Genomic DNA, 19603 nt, shown 5'->3' with positions numbered 1-19603 from the left:
CACCTCAGTCTGGGACAATTCCCACTTAAAAAGAATAGCTCAGGTGTGGGAATCTCCCTCACATCCTCAGCAAAGAAGACCGATGCAAAGAATTCATTTAGTTTCTCGGCAATGGTCTTATCTTCCTTGAGTGCTCCTTTAGCATCTCGATTGTCCAATGGCCACACTAGCTGTTACTTTTGAGTCTCTGGCCAGCTGTTCTTCAAATTCTTTTTTGGCCTTTCTAATTATATTTTTCACACTTCACTTGCCAGAGTTTATGCTCCTTTCTATTTTCCTCAGTATGATTTAACTTCTACTTTTTAAAGGATGCCTTTTTGCCTCTAACTGCTTTTGTTGCTTTGTTGTTTAGCCACGGTGGCATTTTTTTGGTTTTCTTACTATCTTTTCTTAATTTGGGGTATACATTTAAATTGAGCCTCTAGTAGGGTGTCTTTGAAAAGTTTCCATGCAGCTTGCTCAGTTTTCACTTTTGGCACAGTACCTTTTAATTTCTGTTAACTTCTTCATTTTTGTGTAGCTCCCCTTTCTGAAATGAAATCCAACCGTGGTGGGCTGCTGCAGTCTTCCCCCGCTCATCCCTGTAGCGATGTGGGACTCACTCCAGATACCTTCTCTAGCTCCCCAGCAGCCAGGCCCGTCTCCTTCTACAGCTAGAGGAGACTGGCTTCCCTGTCTTTTATAGGGCCAGCTGAGTCTGTTTGGGGCATGGCCACAGCTGAGGCTGCCTTCCTAAGCAGCCTGGGCTTTTCCTTACAGCCCCAGCCCTCTCCCAGGGCTGGCCTTAACCCTATCAGGGCTGGAGCGGGTAACCACCACGCTACAATCCCTCAGATGTTAACATTTTTTATGTTATGGTCACTATTATCAAGCGGTTAGCTATATTCACCCTTGGACCTGATCCTGTGCTCCACTTAGCATTTTGCATAGAGTATAGTACATAAACAAATAGAAACATTTTTGTATTAAAACATCTTGGTTCCTTGGAGATAGTATAATTAGTACAAGGGTTTTCTGATTCTATGTTGCTTTCACACTAATTGCAATCATTATACATAAAGCAAACATATCCCTCGTTAGCATATTAGTCTTTTTTAAGAAAGATTATTGCATTTTTTTTCATTGGAAATTTCAAAACTTTTTAGTTAGGAGAGAAATCTGGCTGGCTAGCATCAGAACGTTTTTAGCTACAAGAGTTGCATATACTACAGTAAATAATATTAAATTGATATTCAGAAAGACAGCAAAGTAGCTGGTCTCAAAATATTACAGGTTCTAAGAATCTACAAAGCTTTCCCATCCTCACCTGGTGTTGGCAAAAGTCCAGGTTTCTCTCCAAGTAGTGGTCGTTTTGCAGGCTGATGGGGTGAATATCCTAGAAGACCAGGTCTTTTAGCAGGTGCTGCTAGAAGAGGTGGAGGTTTACCCTTTGCACCGGACATCCCTGTTTGGAAATTAGGGTGATTTTTTTATTTTATTTGTAATAAAAAGAACATTTAATTTGTTTGAGCAGGATACTCACATTAATATTTAAACAAACATGGATTTTAATTATAACAATATCTGGAAACATTCAACTTGTAAATGCTGCTCCACTATCTGAAGTTTCTATAAAAAGTAGAGTTGCAGACACTAGCAACTCTACTAGCATCATTCAGATTTTGCTAAGTCTTCAACCGATGCCAGTAAGAGCATTACTTTATAAAAGATCTAACACTACAGAAGTACAAGTAAAATCCTTCCAAGTTATTTAACACTACACCTACATGCAGGCATGCATATTGGAAAGTTTTACATCTCTACCACAAAGTACAGTTTTCCGCTGCATTAGTGGTGACCTGTAAACATGTTTACACTACAAGATAGTCTGACACAAATTAAATTAATAAAGTGGCCTCGTTAGTAAAGGAAGATTGATAAAGATAGCAAGTAAAACAGGACTAAATTACTATGTTACAATTCATGTTAAATATATTTGACAAAAGACCCTAAGCAGACCCAATAACGACTAATTTAAGACAGCACAGCAGGACACCAGTTGTGATGCAAATTTGTGCCTAGTATTAGCCCTGAGGCTGAAGACTCAGATCATGTACACACAAAATTGTGAATGTCTTATATTCTTATCATTAAGTTATGCGGATTTCCCAATAATTGTTAATATGCATCCCAATTTCAATCATAAAAGCAATAAGCATTTAATTTTAATTAACTCAGCATAGGCTTAGTACCACACAAGAGTCTTAAGCATCTAGGAGAATTCATGTTTAAAACCTGAACTGCCCTCAACGTCCCAGACGCCCCTTTGGTTTTCTATAAGCTTTCGTAACTTCAAATAGTTCTTTTACTAGAGCTTAACTTTGGCAACTGGAAAAAAAGTCCCTATACTTTCATAATATTACAGGAGATTCATTTTTAGATAGGAACAGAATAGTTGTTCTTCTCTACCCCCCTGTCCTGGAAAGTCTGCTATGAAAGGTAGTATGGGTAAAATCATCCAACTTTTTTTTTTAAACTATTGTAGCCTTTTTTTATTTAATACAAAATTACTAAATTCAATATAAACTCCCATGGGTTCAGCTCCTGGGGCTACAGTTTCAAGCTCAAAGTGAAAATCACCTCTAGTGCTTTTCTCAAATTTGGAGACTTCAGGAACACAAGATGACCCCGGATAGTGACACAATCACAAGTACAAAGTTTTATCTGTACTACAAGTTTTATTAAACCAATAAGTGAAGCTATAATTACCCATGCATATATAAATCCTACAAAACCCATGCAATGACTAAGATTGCAGTCATATTCACATCCTCAGATATTCTAGGGTCCAATGGACCTCTCAACAGATGATCATCGACAGAGGATGGTTCCTGCTGGATCTTTCCACTTTTACCCAACCAGGAAACATCTTTTATATTGTTGTTCTGACCACACCTAATACCCTATGCATATGCATGAGCGTTTCAACCCTCTTTTCCCTTATCTGTACTTCCACACCCCATGAATACTGGAGTGCCTCATTTTTCATAGATTATTTCTTAGTTCATTTTATTTTCATTAGCATCTACACACAACATATAACCTGTGGTCTGGACATGACATTCCACGATGTTACAATCAGGTGTCTCATGGTCTTGGACAATACATTGCTGTCTATTCCAGTTTTCTGTAACATCACCTAGTGGCACATCTTTTGCAGTAATCTTATGACCTTACTGGCATAGGGTTATTCCTAGGTCAACAACTCATGTCAAGCATTCTTAAGCCTACGGCCTAATATGGTGCAGCTAAAATCTTACAGGCCTCAGCCTGTAGGCCTTTCATTCCAGCCATGCTTTACTTATATACCAAATACATACTCATCACTCCTAAATACTTGTCAGTCTTACACTTCTATAATCCTACAATTTAAATCTATTTAGCATACATTGATTATATATGAAATAGCATATGAGTTGACCATAAAAACAAAACACAATGATACATGGATGATAAAATAAACTAATTGGCTATGCTATTATTGAATCACCACTCTAAATATTTGCAAACGACTCCAATATTTTTGGGTTCCACATCCCCTCACTTTATTATACTTCCCGTAACGTTGATTATAATATTTCTATTACATTTTTGTGAGCAAATCTATTGCGGTGAATGATCGAATCAGTCATGAAAAAAAATCAAGGTAGTAAAATAGTTTTAAATATAAAATTTGACATAGGAGGAAGTTAAATTGTTACTAACCTGGTGTTGGAAGAAGAGCTCCTGATGGCCTATCACCCAACAATGCAGGTTTAGCTGGAGGAAGGGGCGACTGGCCTAAAAGAACATTCCTGTTGGGTGTCGGCAGAAGGGGTGGAGGTTTACTTAAGGTATGGGTGGCAGTGCTTGTACTTGGCATCATGTTTGCTTGATACAACGTGTCTTCAACTTCAGTTGAAGGATCAGTTTGTTCAACAAGGGCTAGTTTAAGAGAACAAACAAACAAACAGCAAAGTAACTAATTCTTAAGAGTACATCATTACAAAGACGGCGTGACCTATAATGATAAGATTATTTCTAATTATTAACCCCTTAACGTAGAGGTTCAAGAAGTTTCTATAGGGCTGCAAGTCCTAGGGATCAAGAGAACTCCAGAATATCTTTCCAAAATACACGTTTTCTGCAACTTATGCAAGCTTGTTGGTTTGTTTTATCTGTTAAAGTTGTTCTGCTGAATTTCTCTTGAATACTTTGCAAAATGTATATAATGGTTGAATTAATGGCTTTTATTAAACCAGATGTGAAATTCTGCATAATAGTTCCTTCTAAGTGACTTTAATTTAGAATGCTTTTATATGTGTATGGTATTATCAAAACTTAAATGTGTGTCTTAACAGAAGAGCTACAAAAATTTACTTGTAACAGTGAATCTTATGGGAAAGTGATTGCCCATTGGATGGCTTGGATATAAAGATGAAGTGTTTGATGTGTGACCATTTCAATAGGGAATATGTATCTGATTTTAGGATAGATATACACGTGCTTTAATATACATTGACATTTACAGGTGGACTTTTGACCTTTTTCACCTTTATCATTTATATTTGTAGACTATTTATGTGTAATGTACCTGACAGCTGGTTTTGTAACACAGGTTGATTTAAAAAAAATGTTTAAAGTTGTATTTTGGGGAAAAAAGCATGAATACCTTCAAGCTCATCTTTCCTGGTCTTCAGGTAGTCACTTATTGAGTTCAACTCCTCACGATATAAATATTTTCCCTCACTTAACAGAAAGAGGAGATGTCTAACGCCTAGAGGCACACTGTAACTCCCATAGAGCTCCCGTTCTAGGTAGTCATCCGCCAGATCAGCTGCTTTGTGTGAAATTTCGGCACGCTCCTGCTGCTCACGCTCAGCAAAAATTTTCCCAAATGCTTTAACTACCAGAGCCAATGCATCCTCCATGGGCATATTACGGTGTACTACAGAGAAGAGAGATAGCTTGCTTTATCAGTCTTGTGTTCCCATCTACTTGACACATTTACAAAAAGACAAAAAACAGAGCTGTTAAGTCTGTGTGTAATTCAACTGAATGAAATTTAAAAGGTTTCTGTTTCAGTATTAACATGGTTACCCTGTAATTACAAAAGTTAGTTTGATTCAGCACAGCTATGTGCAATGTAAAAAGTTTCCCCAATTAAAAGATACAGGTCACTTGTCATCTTAATTTAAGCTTGGGCTAAAAAGATTCCTGGTTTCACACTTGAACAGTTGTGCACACATCTGATTGAAATAAGAGGAAAAGTAGTATTAGCATAGACTTTTTTCTTAAATTCAGAACATATTTTACCTGAATGGGGGAACAGGACAGTTAGGTATTTTTCATTTAAAAAAAAAAAAGTGCCTTTTTAATAATGACTAGAACAGCTGTGTTCTTGTTAAGGGGAAAGATGTGAAATCTGAAGTTAAAGTTTTAGAAAATTGAAGACTTAAAATAGATGGAATTTAATTTGATCCATCTATGTAGCAGTAAGATAAGAATGTGAACTGTAAATCATGTTATTTATATATAATGCCCTACTATGTTTGACAGCTTTTGTTGTCTATTTCATGCCATTTAGGAAAAAGAAATTCAGGGCAGATGGATTTGTGTTTTGTGAATTATTGGAAATTAATTCAATGAAGTATTTACAAATTGTCACATCTTAACTAGGTCAGGCTTTGTTACCAAGAGGTGTAATGTGTCAGTATTTAATATTTTAATATGTTCAAAGAAAATTAAATTGCAGTTTTGAATGGGGACTATTTTAAGTGACATTTCTACATGAAGCTAAACTTACTTTTGATAGACTCATGAAGCATGATTACGGTGCAAGAGGAAAGTGCTACATTTGACTGTTCAACAAGAATACAAAATGGGGAACCATCATTTTTAACTTCTTGGAGGGCGCGTGTGAGACCCAACTCAGATGTAAGGTATATCATTTCCACCACAAGGCCATGATCCTGCAACCGATGGCCTATGACTGTTGCATATTCCCTTAAAGAAAAAAAAGAGGCTGGTTATTTTACAAATAAAAGTCTGTGTCACTGTTAGTTGTTGCCATGCTGCAGTTCATGTTTTGTATGCTCTAAGTTACAGGTAACAATTCTAGTTATGTGAAGTGTAAGAAACAATTTTCTTTCCACAAATGGCATGTTCCTTAAATCAGACAAGCTCTTTTAGATGACAGAATGGAGATTTTTTTTTTTAAAAAAAGAAAACATATATTGTACCAACTATTTTAGAAAATATTTGTCTTAAGGTTCAACTGTTTGGAAATCTGATCCCTCCATATATGGGAATTTTTAATTGAGGATCCCTGTGGGTCATGTATTAAGTGCTATTTTTGGAAAGTATGTGTATATATATATATTAATACATTAATGATTGAAACTATTTATATTTAGCATTTTATTTATTCTAATTCATCATCTATATATCTTCACTGATATAGTCAATTAAATGTATTCAATTAAAACTTGACTTCTTTTCTCTTGCCACAATAGTATAAACTGTTATGACTGGCTTTAGTGTAAGCCTTTTAGTTACATTAACTAGTTGGCTTTTTAAAAATAAATGTGTGAAGATAAAGAAAGGGCACTGAGAATTAGGTTTAAAGGGTATTTATGCTCAGCAAATGTATAGCACACATCATACTATATGTACACTGCTCCCTATGTAACTTCTGATCTTATCTGCTTATTTTACAATTGAAAGTTTATTAGTGTCAACACTAGGGAAGCAACATAGATAGGGAAAAGCAAGCCCTGGTCATTTCAGCTTCCTCATCAGAACTGTTAGCTAACAGCCAATAACTATATTATTATATACACACGACAGAAATGCAGATAACTTTGTGTACCACATGGTACTTACTGTTTTGGCAGTTAGGAAGATTCTGCTTTAACATGTAAATTAAGTAGATTTGATGTGAAAGCCAGTGAAGGAAAATGGAGATCAAGATATCAATTTTACACACAATTATTTCTAACTGTATCAACTTTAGAAGTCTATTTTTACAAACTGCTTAGAGAACTGAGTATGATCACTGCACTCCAGGTGACTCAACCAGCCAGGCTAAGTTGTTCCTTCAGACAAAGCTATAGTAATGGCAGTGTTTTCACCATGATTGCAGGTCTCTCTACTACCGAATACAGAAGACACATTTCACAGAGCACTGACCCCTGACATCGTGCTATGCTGGGTACTGACAGAGGATTTGCCAACTGCATTTGAAGTGATCACCCACCATAACATCTTTCAGACGGTGCCATGAATTAAGAGATGAGCAAAATCTCTAGTGTAATCCAAGTAACATCTGAATATCAAAAGACTAATATGTCAGATGGAGGGAGGAAAGAAAGGGGATTCTCAGGTATCGTATTTACAGCACCAGGATCCAACACTCGAAGGAGAGCAGCAGTATCAGCACTGCTTTAGACTGATGAGTTGTTGATTCCCTTACTAGAAGTTGTGTAAGATTCTAAAAAGTATGGTTTATTATCTACAAGTTTCCATGTAGTTCACCCATTTAAAAATAGCATATTGGTAATTAATTTTGTATTGGACACTAAATATAAAACGTTCATTTTGTTATGGAAATGTAGGAGGAGGCAAGAAATAAATAAATACAATTTAAGTGATGATATTGAACATTAACTAAACATTGGATGTTAAAGTTAAACTTTCTTGCACCAATCCTCCTGGTCCTCAAATAAATCCTATGACGAATGTTATCAATGGATTGTCAAGACCTCCATATCGAAGTTGATCCTGGTCATCTCCAGGAGATGGACAATTATGATATGAAAGTTAATAGTTCTAGGATAACCAAGAAGAAAGTTCTTTGCACTCTGCCTCATTTAACTCTCTTGTTTTGCCATATATGTAATTTCATGATGCTTCAAGCCTTTACTTTGTATTTGTTAAAAAATGACACTAAATGCTTTAAATAGAAAATGTAAGGTCTTGCTATGACGACTTCATTACTCATAAGGATTAATCTGAAAGAAAACCAAGTTACCTAAGAGGAAAAAAAACTAGAAAATTTGCTTTCAGTTTAAAGGGATGTTGCACTTAAAACTTTCAGATTTTTTTTTTAAATTTCTTTTGCTGTAAGCACCATTTAACATGACTAAAAGATTAGAGAATAAAACCTATTTGAGTTTGCACATTTGATAGTGGCTTGTATATAGCCAGTTTCCCTTTTGTTTATGTGGATCTTTCATTTGGCAGCTGCAGAGAACAACATTTTTTTACATTAGGAAAATATGTAAAATATTAAAAATTGTCAAGGTGACTCAAGGACAGATGTAGGATCTGAATCTACTTTTAACATTATTTTATATTGATTAGATTTCATGGTTTCTAAGAAGATTCTCCTATTAAATGCTAAAATGTAAACAAAAAAATTAAGAGTTGAGTCAGAGTTAATTTGCTTTAGAAGTAACTTTTTAAAAGTTCCTCCGTGTGCCCCCATGCACATTTAATATGCTCAGTGGCCTAGGAGATGCATAACAATTTAAAATACTTTAGAAAAGACTAAATTATGTTAAGGAACTTCAGAGAGGAAAAAGTAGGCTTAACACTCAAATATTACCTACATCCTCAGCTCTGAGAGAACAGTATCATTAAGTGAACGTCTTAACTGGAAACCTTAAACACCTCATTTTTAAATTAGAAACCTACGTTTGTTCCTTGCTGATGGCCACAATGATACAGTCAGAAGGTCTTTCTTTATCATACTCTTTCTGTATCTGCTGGTAAAACTGTAGGTATAGCTTCTCCCTACGATCATCCCTGGTATAGTCATCATCTAAAATCAAAGAACAAATTGATTAAAAGGTAACAGTGACTGGAAACCAGCATCGGAGCTTCAGGTGTCTTTCCCACTCAGTTAAGTATTGTGGAAACAGAGAAGTCCACTAAAAAGTGAACTGTGAAATTAGTAAAAATGTATTTGTCTTGGACACACAGCAAGACAGACATGACACAAGGAATGTGATTTAACTAGGCAGCAATTTTATTAACTCATCTGGGAATTATCCAGTAATAACTAATCCTATGCATGTCACCCTTCCTCCCTAAATCTGTTCTACCTGGTGGAAGACTGTCTTCAGACCCCACTCCAAACCTGAGCCCAGCCCATTGTTAGCCCACTGCCCACCCCTCATATTAGGTCTAAAATGCTGGGGGGGAAGGGTTGGTTCCTCACTGTATGAGACATTCGGAGGCCCAACCCTGTTCCCCCATCTTCTTTAGAATATGCCTTCCCCTAAATCCACTTCCAACTCTAGTTCATCAAGGAACCAGTCCTCTATTTAAAAAGTACTTGCACTGGAAACATGCAATCAGGAGGTGGCAGCAATTAGCTTGGCTACCTCCCCACATCCCTAACCAGGTTCCCATATGTTAACAACTCCTTCACTAACATTGGCCAAAAATATACTAAGTCCCTGTCAGAGTCTTCCCTGAATAGCCGAGGTAACGCAATAGATTTTTAAAAACGTAATCACTTTCTGATTTACACATTTTCTGGCCTCATGAACATGTGGAGGCCTGGTGGCTCTCTACCATAATCTCTGCTGCAAGATTTCAAACCAGATTACAGATATCCATAGGAAAAGGTCCTATTCTGCCCTGTCTCTTTGCCCTAGTTGTTAAGTCAACCCCCTTACAAGATCCCAAATTGTTTTCACCTTGGTGCACAATAATCGTTTCAGATGGCTACCAAAGAGTGTAAGCGGATATCAGCTAATCCCAGAGCATGCTCCTCCTTCTATGCAATCATCTCCTCACCAAGGCCTAATATTGTGAACCTTCTGGGCAACCGTCTGCCTACTTCTGGGCCCAATGAACAATATTGTGCCCACAGATCTAATCATTATCTCGTCACCTGCTCCCTTGATCCAGAAAACCAGGTATGCAGCAAAACATAGCACATTCACACCACTGGTCTCTAATTCTCAACTGGAGGCCTCATATGCACCAAGTGTGCATTTGGATGCCATCAACCAATTATATCCCTCAAGCCCCTATTGCCAGTTGCACTGAGGAAGTTGCTGCCCTGATCCTGAAAGAATGGTACCCAAATTCACCAGCAGGGAACCTGATAATGTAAGCCCCTTTTATAAGACTGCCACAAACTGGAATTTTCTTGAGAAACTCCTGTCAACAGGAAGAAAGAGTGGCCCACCATTAGCCAGCCTCAGCAATATGTAGGTCCTTAAAGCTCTAACTGGGCAAGTCCCTGCCTTCCCAAACTCTTGCAATACTATAGACTCCCCTTCCCCTCCCTAATCCATCGACATTATCAGAGTCAAAATGACTGGTCGCTCCCCCAATATAAGTCCCTAAAATCCAAAGCTCTACCTGAAATACCCCCTTGCTGATGTAGGCACGAGCTCATTGACTAAACACTCAAAAAAAAAAAAAAAAAACCCCAAAAATACACTTGTTCAAATCTGCATACTGGCTCTATTAACATACCTGTGATCCCAAAGAATCTGAATAATGATGGCTCATCAGGGATCTTCTGTAAGGCCTGTGGGGCGAGACCACTCATCTAACAGCCTCCTAACTAAAAACCCGCCACAAGGATCCAGAATACCCAACATCCTGCTAGAAAAGGTGATGCTGATAAACAACTGAGACACTCATTGATGCCAGCCCATGGTGTATCAGACACCACACGCTTCAGGAACTGGCCAAATCTCGGGCAAGCCTACCCCAAAACTGAGTCAATTCTCTAAAACCCTAAACGTTCATGGGGCTGCTGATCTCTGCATTAATCCAAGCACAGTCACGAGCCAAGGTTCCAAAAGGCCAGCGACATCTGCTCAGGCTCCTTGTCAGGTCCTGGTGCCAAATCTCGAAATCCATCCACCTGCAATCAAGACAGCATGGGCTATGCCATTATTAATCCCAGGCACATGTTAGCAGTAAAATAGATTTTACAAGTTAAGCGCTGCAGGACAAGTGCCCTCACCAACCTTGTAACTCTGAGTGACCTGGGGGAGTGGGTGTTCATATGTACCAATGCCATGTTATTGCTATAGAATTTCACTTGTTTGTGACCTCCTCCCCCCCAGATCATCACTGCAACTAAAATGGGGGGGAAAACCCAGTATACTATCTCCCAGAGTATACGATCACTAGGCCTCTCCAAGCACACTACCCACCCTGGTAAAGGCCCCAAACCTGGTGTCCCCAATGCATGAGTGAACTTTCAGGTCTGTCTCTGCCCCAACTAGGCATCTAGCAGGAGACACTCCTCTCTCCAAAAGGTAACTCCATTAAAGTGATTTAGGAACTGAGCTGTTTCCATGCCCATAAATTCATCTTCATTTCTTTACTCATACTTTTAAAATGGCTGAGCCTAGCTATCCCTGACATAGCAGCTGATGGCAGGGCACAAAATGCCTATCCAGGAACTACCAGTCTGCATGCTGGAGTATTGTGTCCAGTTCTGGGCACCGCGTTTCAAGAAAGATGTGGAGAAATTGGAGAGGGTCCAGAGAAGAGCAACAAGAATGATTAAAGGTCTTGAAAACATGACCTACGAAGGAAGGCTGAAAGAATTGGGTTTGTTTAGTTTGGAAAAGAGAAGACTGAGAGGGGACATGATAGCAGTTTTCAGATATCTAAAAGGGTGTCATAAGGAGGAGGGAGAAAACTTGTTCACCTTAGCCTCTAAGGATAGAACAAGAAGCAATGGGCTTAAACTGCAAGGGAGGTCTAGGTTGGACATTAGGAAAAAGTTCCTAACTGTCAGGGTGGTTAAACACTGGAATAAATTGCCTAGGGAGGTTGTGGAATCTCCATCTCTGGAGATATTTAAGAGTAGGTTAGATAAATGTCTATCAGGGATGGTCTAGACAGTACTTGGTCCTGCCATGCAGGCAGAGGACTGGACTCGATGACCTCTCGAGGTCCCTTCCAGTCCTAGAATCTATGAATCTATGCAAAACTAAGAAGGCAAACAACAGCTTGCAGTTCATGCAGCATAATCTACTTGGCTGCTCTGTCCTTCTTAATCCCAATAATTCTGCAAGTTTATGCACAGAAAGTCTAGGGATGCCAGTCTCTATATCTAACTTGATCCCCTTTTTCTTCTGATAGCCAGTGCCTGTGATTACTGCTAACAGGAGATCAACAAGCTGGTACACTTTAGAATCTGCCCTGGCCATAAACAAGAAGGCATCCAGGTAGTTTGCTATTTGCTGTAAACCCAATTCCCATACCACTGACCTCCAGCTTTGGGCTGAGCCCGATATTGAGCATCCCACTGCTATGGTCTTGTCAAAATAAAAGCCGACCTACCAAATAAAACCCTACAGGTCTGAAATCTGAGGGGGTTTACTGGTAGCAGTCAAAAAGCCAACCTAATGTTACATTTCACTAAAATTGCCCTGGGGCTGCAAGTCCTCACCAGGTTCACAATGGTACCAAAAGAAGAGTAACATACTGAACATAATTCCCGGTCTATTGCATCATACATGGAGCTTCCAATACTCCTTGGTGCCTTTTTGGGGACCAAACCCAAAGGAGAAACTTGCAGGTCAGTCATAGGTAAGTGCATTAATAGCCCTGTAATTCACTTAGAAACAGTTTGTTAAATCTTGCCCCTTATTAGGTCTCTCAAACCCTCTAACGATGTCAAATCTTGAGATGTGTGAATTCCAACTCCTTCATATGGTATCCCAAATCCTACTATAAACTCCGCCCAAAAATATGCCCCATCTATCTTGTTAGGGTAATCCCAGGGAAACACCCAAAGCACCTTGAGCTGGAGATAAAGCTCCTTCCTCCATTCCTGCTACTTGGTCCTGTGTGTGGGGATAGAGGGAGAATCTGACTGATCCCTCCTTCTACTGGTCTGGAAATTTCCACAAATGCTGTGGCAAATGAGTGCCCGGTGAACACCGAAACACTTCTCGCATGTGATTTTTTATCTGCAGAAGTTCCAAAAACATCCACCTTCACTGAAGTCCCAGCATACTTTACTGCAAGAATCAGATCTCTGGTTAGCCTGCTGTGGAAACAATAAACTGCTGTTGGTATGTATGAATGGCACTGACCAAGTCAGGATCATCTGCTCTAACCAGAGGCCATTATCAGCCCTGTCACACCTCATTTGTGGAAATGTAGCATGCAGCCTGCAACTTAAATTCCTCGTCTTAATGGGCCCATGCTATACCCCCAAATGTATTGCAGGCCCAATAGAATATGTACATATATTTGTAAAAGGCTGACCTTCTCTAGATATTTGCCAGACATCACCCCAGCATATATCAAAAAGGCAGGTTGTCAGTTTTCCCAGGTTCAAGCCACCCTTTGATATCTCGCATTCTCAGTGTCCCTCTTATTCCTCTGCACTCTACCTTCCATCATTGCTTCCCTGTACAATGAGAATATTTCTGTGGGTTTTTTTAAGTGGCTTTAAGAAGGTGCACCCCCAACTGGAGATGGCATTCCTGTACAAGCCTGTCTTATTTTCACCTGGAAGACAAAAAGCTGACAGCTGCAGGGGAACCCACCACATCACCTGCTCCACACCACCCTGTGATGTACCCATCTCTATGGCCTTGGCCCCTATCCCTACATTGCAAGCCTAAGTGAGATTCACCACCTGCATTCCTACCCCTCCTTGATTGGTAGCTCTTACCCTGCTGATGAGACCAGAATCGATTTGGCTGCTGCCATTACCCCAAACTGGAGTCCATGTTGGGCATGCAGTGGTTCCCATGCTAGATTCCCCAACAGAAGTTAGGGGATAAGAAGAACAAACTTCTGTAATTTGAGGACCAGAGAATCCACAACGGTGTTTAAGTCTGGCCACCTGGCTGGAATAGTAATTCCACCTGCAGCCTGTACCCCAGACTGCCTGGGGAACCCAGGGCAAATGGGATGGAACCCTCTGTGGAAACCCACCCAGTCTCCCCAAGAGGAGCTCCAGGGGTATCCTCCAGCTCAGAGGCTCCCTCCATTGTCCCTGTGGAAAAATCTGCTGCCTGTCTAGTTCTCTGATTCTGTCCATAAAGGAAGGGGCATGGCCCTCCACACCGTACCGTACTGTTCCGCCCCCCACCTGTCTGGGTGCATCTTCCAAAGTATATGCCCTCTGCACTCCCCAGAGCCCAAACTCACCCACTACCGGCAAAGGAGATACCCCTGCCGGGGGGACCACACTTGCAGCCCTTGCTGTTCTCCACTTCTCTCGGGAGCAAGGGGCGGTTGGGCCAACTTCCACTGCTGAGGATTCATGCTCCGGATCCTGTCGCCTGGAAGAACCTGGCTGCTGGGCTGCCACTTCTGTCTCTTGTCTTCCGGGTATCCCTGGGGTCTCATGCAGACTGGGACCTGCCGGGACCACCGCCGTCAACTTGATGTATCTCGGGACTCTCTCACACCAGGAGGCACCCCATGCTCCCATTCTGCTGGACTACTTCCCTGCCAGCATCTAAGCCATTGCTTTGAGTGTGTAATGATGTCCCAGCCAGGGGGAAAGGGCTTGGATGCATAAGAGTCCCTGGGCTTCTAATGTGCTGCTCAGACCAGACAATCGTCCAGGATAAACCCAATCATCCCTTCCAAACCCAAGAGGAAGCTGAGTTCCCACAGGGAGTGGGAGACCCTTAAAGAAGCCTGTAGACTGCTGGCCTGTCTTCCCAGCCAGGAAAGATTGACACCATAACTAGAGTGTGATTTGGGCCCTTTTCTCAGGCTTCAGCTTTATTTTTCCCACATAAACTAACACAATACTTCAACTGTCTCTTCCTCTCAGTGCAAGGTCTTTTGAAGAGGCCTACTGATTCCCCACGTGATTAATTTTTTCCCAGCCATTTGCCAGAGTCATCCAGCTCCAGGGTGTGCCAAAGGCGCCAACTTGCTTCTTGTAGCTCTCCCACATGAGCCAGGAATTTCTTACCAGAGCCTCCCTGCTCCGGGCCTGCTACCAAGTCACCTGCTGGCTTTTACAATAACCTGATCCCTAGCTGATCAGTCAAATGTGAGGTTGGGCCCCAAGTTCCCTTAAAGGCCAGGCACTCTGTGACCAAACCACCGAGTTCCTCTTTCTCCTGCAGACCCATACAAAGGCTGCAGGGGGTATATTCTAACAAAAAGGAATATCAATTAGTTATAAATGCTTACCTTTTTGGGAATACTGATATCTCTCATAGTAATCTTCATTTCCTGTTGAATAGTCATACTGTTGTCCAAATAGTTCTTCAAAACTAAGGAGGAAATATTATTTTGGGGAAAAAATATATTCAAAACATTATAGCAGCCCAATTCATACAGATATCCTCACAAACTAGGAAGATAAAGGTTTTAAAACAGTAGTAGTGTACAAGTTATCAATATTGAATTTCAGAATAGATGACTTTAAGCCATGGAGAGGTGAGAAGTGTTAGTCTTTCCATACTTAAAGACTAAGCTAATTTTCCATTAAAAAGCATTTGACTGCCCAAGTAGCTTCACTAAAACTAAAGTACATTTAAAAAATAAAAAATAATAAAAAAAAAAAAAATCATTGTACAATGATCTATAAAGCCCTGAAAGTTCTTGGAACCAATTGCTATAGTTCAGTCAAGACTGGTGGAGGCATTTCTGCTCTCTGCTCCAGAGACTGAACTCTAAGATCAGTGGCAGGGCATCTTCAACAGACAGCTCTCTCCTCCAAAATTCACCCCTCTGAAGATTCAAAGTTTGGTGTTTTCAGGGTGCAACCTTGGTAAGTTTTACTACTGGGGTCTGACCATCATATAGAAATAGTCTTATTTTAACTCTATTTTAAAACAACTGTAGGGTGCCCAGGTGCTATACATTAGATACCACGAACAAACTAGGTGTTTAAAAAACAAAAAACTCAACAACTATTTAGGAAGTTTTAACAGATATACAAATTCTTGTCATGTAAATATCAGTGACAAAACATAGGCATTACAAAAGTGAGCTTGTTTATAGACAGAAGTATTTTCCTACAGACAAATGGGTTGTTCATAAAGCCTTTAAATCATTTACATAGTTATCCTATTGAAAACTGTGTCTTACCTATTCAGATCTTCAAAGTCCTTTGAATAACCATCTTGGGGAGAATAAGGACTTTTCTGGTATGGTCTATAAGGATTTATGCTAAGAGAGACAAGAAATATGAGATTAGGTATGTTCGATCAAAAGAGCTTTTGCATGGCTACAATTAAAAAGCTTAAGTTTTACATACTGGTACTCTAAAGTTCTTAATGGACTTTCCAAATTCCTGTTTGTTTTGGTTTTAAAACAAATGCTATTATAAAAGAATCTGCTTAATTCCAGGGCTGCAGTATTATGGTGAAGCAAAACATATCTTCCTTTCAGTCAAAGGAAGACAAAACATTCCCAAAAACTTTCCTTCACAAATCTTGGGCATCTGTAAGCCAGTGACACTTTCATATTTCCTTGTAAGGTTTTGCCTGCATTGAGCTAGGTCTACACAGCAAGCTAGGGGTGCGATTCCTCTGCTCCTCACACATACTTACACTAGCTCTCATCAAGATAGCTCAAGTATAAATAGCAGTGCATCCACAGTAACACTGGTAGTGGCCATAGAGGCAAGGCTGAGCCGTGCCGAGTATGTACTCGCCTGAAACCAGCTCATCCATACTTCCATGGCCGCTATCAGTGCTAACGCAGCTGCACTATTATTCATACTTGCGCTATCTCAACAAGAGCTATCGTGTGTGTAGGAGCAGGGGAAATCACATCCCTAGCTTGAAGAGTAGACACAGTCTTAGAAAAAATGCCTTATAACATAAAACAAGGCAGCTACATTTTGTTTACAGCCAGCTTCTGCTGATGTTTTATTCTTCCTTTTAATGAAATGTTGATGTTATACCAGCTGTCATGAAGTTTTGCAATCACGGATGAGACATTTTAGGGCAAGTGTTATTTACATTCTGCTTACACCACCTCTATCTGTAGTTCTGGATGATCTAACGTTTTCCCCTGAACCCATAGTTGCTAGTGAGTGTAGAGTCTGAAGCACATGCTAACACAACTGATTTTGGATCTTGCAGTAAAGACTTAACTGATTTGTTGCCCATAACAAGATGTGGTAAAAACTAAGTATATAAATGTAATTTAAGCAAGGCTTTTGAATGGTAGTAAACTTCAGTTTACCTATAATTTTAAGCATTTAATTTGTTATAAAAATCCAATCCTATACACTGGTTCATTTTGTTCTGCAAGAGATGCCTATGCTAACAAAGCCAAATATATTTTCACACAAAAGGTCACAGGCGAGTGCTTCACTTTCTTATTCTTAATATTTAGATTATGGTGGTAGCCAGAGGCCCCAATGAAGATTAGGGTTCAAGAGTGCTGCGTGTTGTACAAACTGTTAGACAAGGTTCCTGCCCCAAAGAGCTTACACTCTAAGACAAGCAACACAAAAAGGGTGGGGGAACAGGGAGACAATCTAATGTGTATATTTACACAAACATACTGTTTTAATTGTCTTGATGAAGAGACACCCTAAATTTGCATACAAATTAAGGACAGAAAACGAGTTTAGTTTATGTATTACATAATTAGTTTATGTATTACAGTTAAGAGAATGAAGTTTTTCTGCACTGGCAAGAGGATTGACTAAAAGCCCTAACAGAACTTGATCTCTATTGTCTATAATATTTCAGTTCTACTTCATCAGAAAGAAGAGCAAGATAGGATTTGACATAGAGAAAGGACTGGACACAGAAAGGATCACAACAGTTATTTGGGAAAACCTTCTTACTCTGAGGTGAATAGGGGAAGGCTAGTATGAGAAACTTAAGTCACTAATAGACCTAGTGCCTGGGGATTTGATAAGGATCACATAGGCTTGGTACAATTTTGTTTCATGAGGGTAGTGCCAATATGAAGTCCATAGGATAAAAGGAATAAGCAGATGGCTCAACATGAACAAGTCAAAAGTAAGTTGCTTTGAATGGGAACACAGGCTGACTAGGATGATGTACAAAAACAAAATCAGTAGCCACAAAGAAAAGCAGCATGATATTTGGATGCCAACCAAGCAATAGGAGAAAAGGTAAAGTTAAGACAAAATCTCTTGTCAAGAGATCAGGAATCTTGCAACACCAGTAGAGAGCCAGCTTCACTTGAAATAAACACTGTAGTTGACTTAAGTTATTCATATTTTAACTATGTTGTCAAAGTTACAAATATTTTATCACCTGAAAAATGGAACTGAGAGCTATTTATGATAATTAGAAAACTGCTTTGGAAATCCTAGCATGTCAAAAAACTATTCAGGAACTAACTATATATAAACTGGATGTGACTAATGCTTAGTTGCATGCCAGGCACCTTGATAAGGTAGGTCCAATCTACCACAAGATAAATGGTCCCAGCAGCAGGTAATACAGATTACCACATTCCTCAAGTACAGAAGTGCTAACATCTTGGGAGATGTCAGCCATTTGAAATGGACCAGGATTCTGCAACATTATCTTGTTGCACTTGCAGCCAGCTCTACCAGTATCAGCACTTTTGGGCTGTGCTATTGCATGGCTGCTGCTGAGATAGCAAGAAAGAGACAAGGATGAAAGGATGACTGGATGGACAAAAGTGGTGGTCCCAATAGTAGTCCAAAAATTCTTCTGCAAAGAATAGAAGAGGACACTTCCATATCCAAAAGATCAGAAGTTTAGTTTTAAAAACTTAGTTTCTCAACCTAGTTAGTAAGAATTTGGATTCTCCAGGAGTCTTAATTATTTTGATGGAATAATCTGATATAGCCAGGAATCTAAGGTGGATAATTCTAAATAAAATATTGTTCCCACAAACACAAACCTAGTAACTTCTATAAGTTTTCATCCATTATCAGAAAACTTTTGAGAAAGCCAGTAAAAGAATGCAACTGTAGTGTTAGTTCACATTGCAGGATTTCTTCAAAAATAGTCATTCTGGGAAGTATCAATGTTTATCTCATAATTGGGAGAAACAGACAAAAGTCTTAAATCACTGTGTTGGTAATATAAAACAGAATATGAAAATGTGGGAAGGAAATGAAGAGGGAGATAGGAGGCTAAGGAGGCACTACTTAGGAAAAGAAAATGGTAAGAATAGAAGAAACTGGGGAAAATAATATGCACATTGTGAAGACCTGAAGACTGATCAAGAACTCATTCATCTAGTACTAAAGGAATATTAAGGAAAAGTGAACAAAAACTGTAAGATTGTCCCCTCTAACATTTACTAAAGGAGTTTTGTTTACTTTGATACAAGTCTAACTTATGAAGACATCTAGAAGGGAAAACAAGTGTACGCTTACAAATAGAATGCACAATAGCGTTTTTACACACAAAACTGGATGAAGAAAAAGTCCACCTTTTTATAATCTACTTAAAAACTCAATAAATCTGTTGCATATTACTTACTCCAGAAGGCGTGGAATCCATCCGGGTCTATGCCTGGACCCAAAATGAAAAGAGCTTGGATTAAGTTATATTGACGACAAACCGTAAAAAAACAGCAGTTAAATCAAGATTAGTAAAATGTGCTGAGTTTCTTCAGCAGCACAGACCTTATGCACCAC

General features: G+C 39.4%; 1 protein-coding gene across 6 annotated transcripts in view; it reads right to left on the bottom strand.

Moving 5' to 3' along the window:
* Nucleotides 1-19603, bottom strand: part of LOC112113047 (nuclear receptor coactivator 5-like) — a 33002-nt gene that overhangs the window by 4889 nt on the left and 8510 nt on the right. For 3 of the 6 annotated variants that reach the window (XM_024209206.2, XM_024209207.3, XM_024209208.1), the window contains exons 3-11: nucleotides 19446-19478; nucleotides 16084-16164; nucleotides 15181-15263; nucleotides 14176-14388; nucleotides 8716-8842; nucleotides 5825-6024; nucleotides 4691-4966; nucleotides 3745-3963; nucleotides 1307-1444 (exon numbers count right to left, since the gene is read on the bottom strand). In XM_024209206.2, coding sequence (XP_024064974.1) covers nucleotides 1307-1444; nucleotides 3745-3963; nucleotides 4691-4966; nucleotides 5825-6024; nucleotides 8716-8842; nucleotides 14176-14388; nucleotides 15181-15263; nucleotides 16084-16164; nucleotides 19446-19478 — 1370 coding nt within the window. The remainder of the gene's footprint in view (nucleotides 1-1306; nucleotides 1445-3744; nucleotides 3964-4690; nucleotides 4967-5824; nucleotides 6025-8715; nucleotides 8843-14175; nucleotides 14389-15180; nucleotides 15264-16083; nucleotides 16165-19445; nucleotides 19479-19603) is intronic. The other 3 variants (XM_024209211.2, XM_024209210.2, XM_024209209.2) reach the window with 3 other exon arrangements.

Source organism: Terrapene carolina, unplaced genomic scaffold, assembly GCF_002925995.2.
Source record: "Terrapene carolina triunguis isolate 2854851 unplaced genomic scaffold, T_m_triunguis-2.0 Scaffold130, whole genome shotgun sequence".
Classification (NCBI taxonomy): Eukaryota; Metazoa; Chordata; order Testudines; family Emydidae; genus Terrapene; species Terrapene triunguis.
Note: the sequence above shows the minus strand (reverse complement) of the source record. Positions and strands in the feature narration are given on the sequence as shown.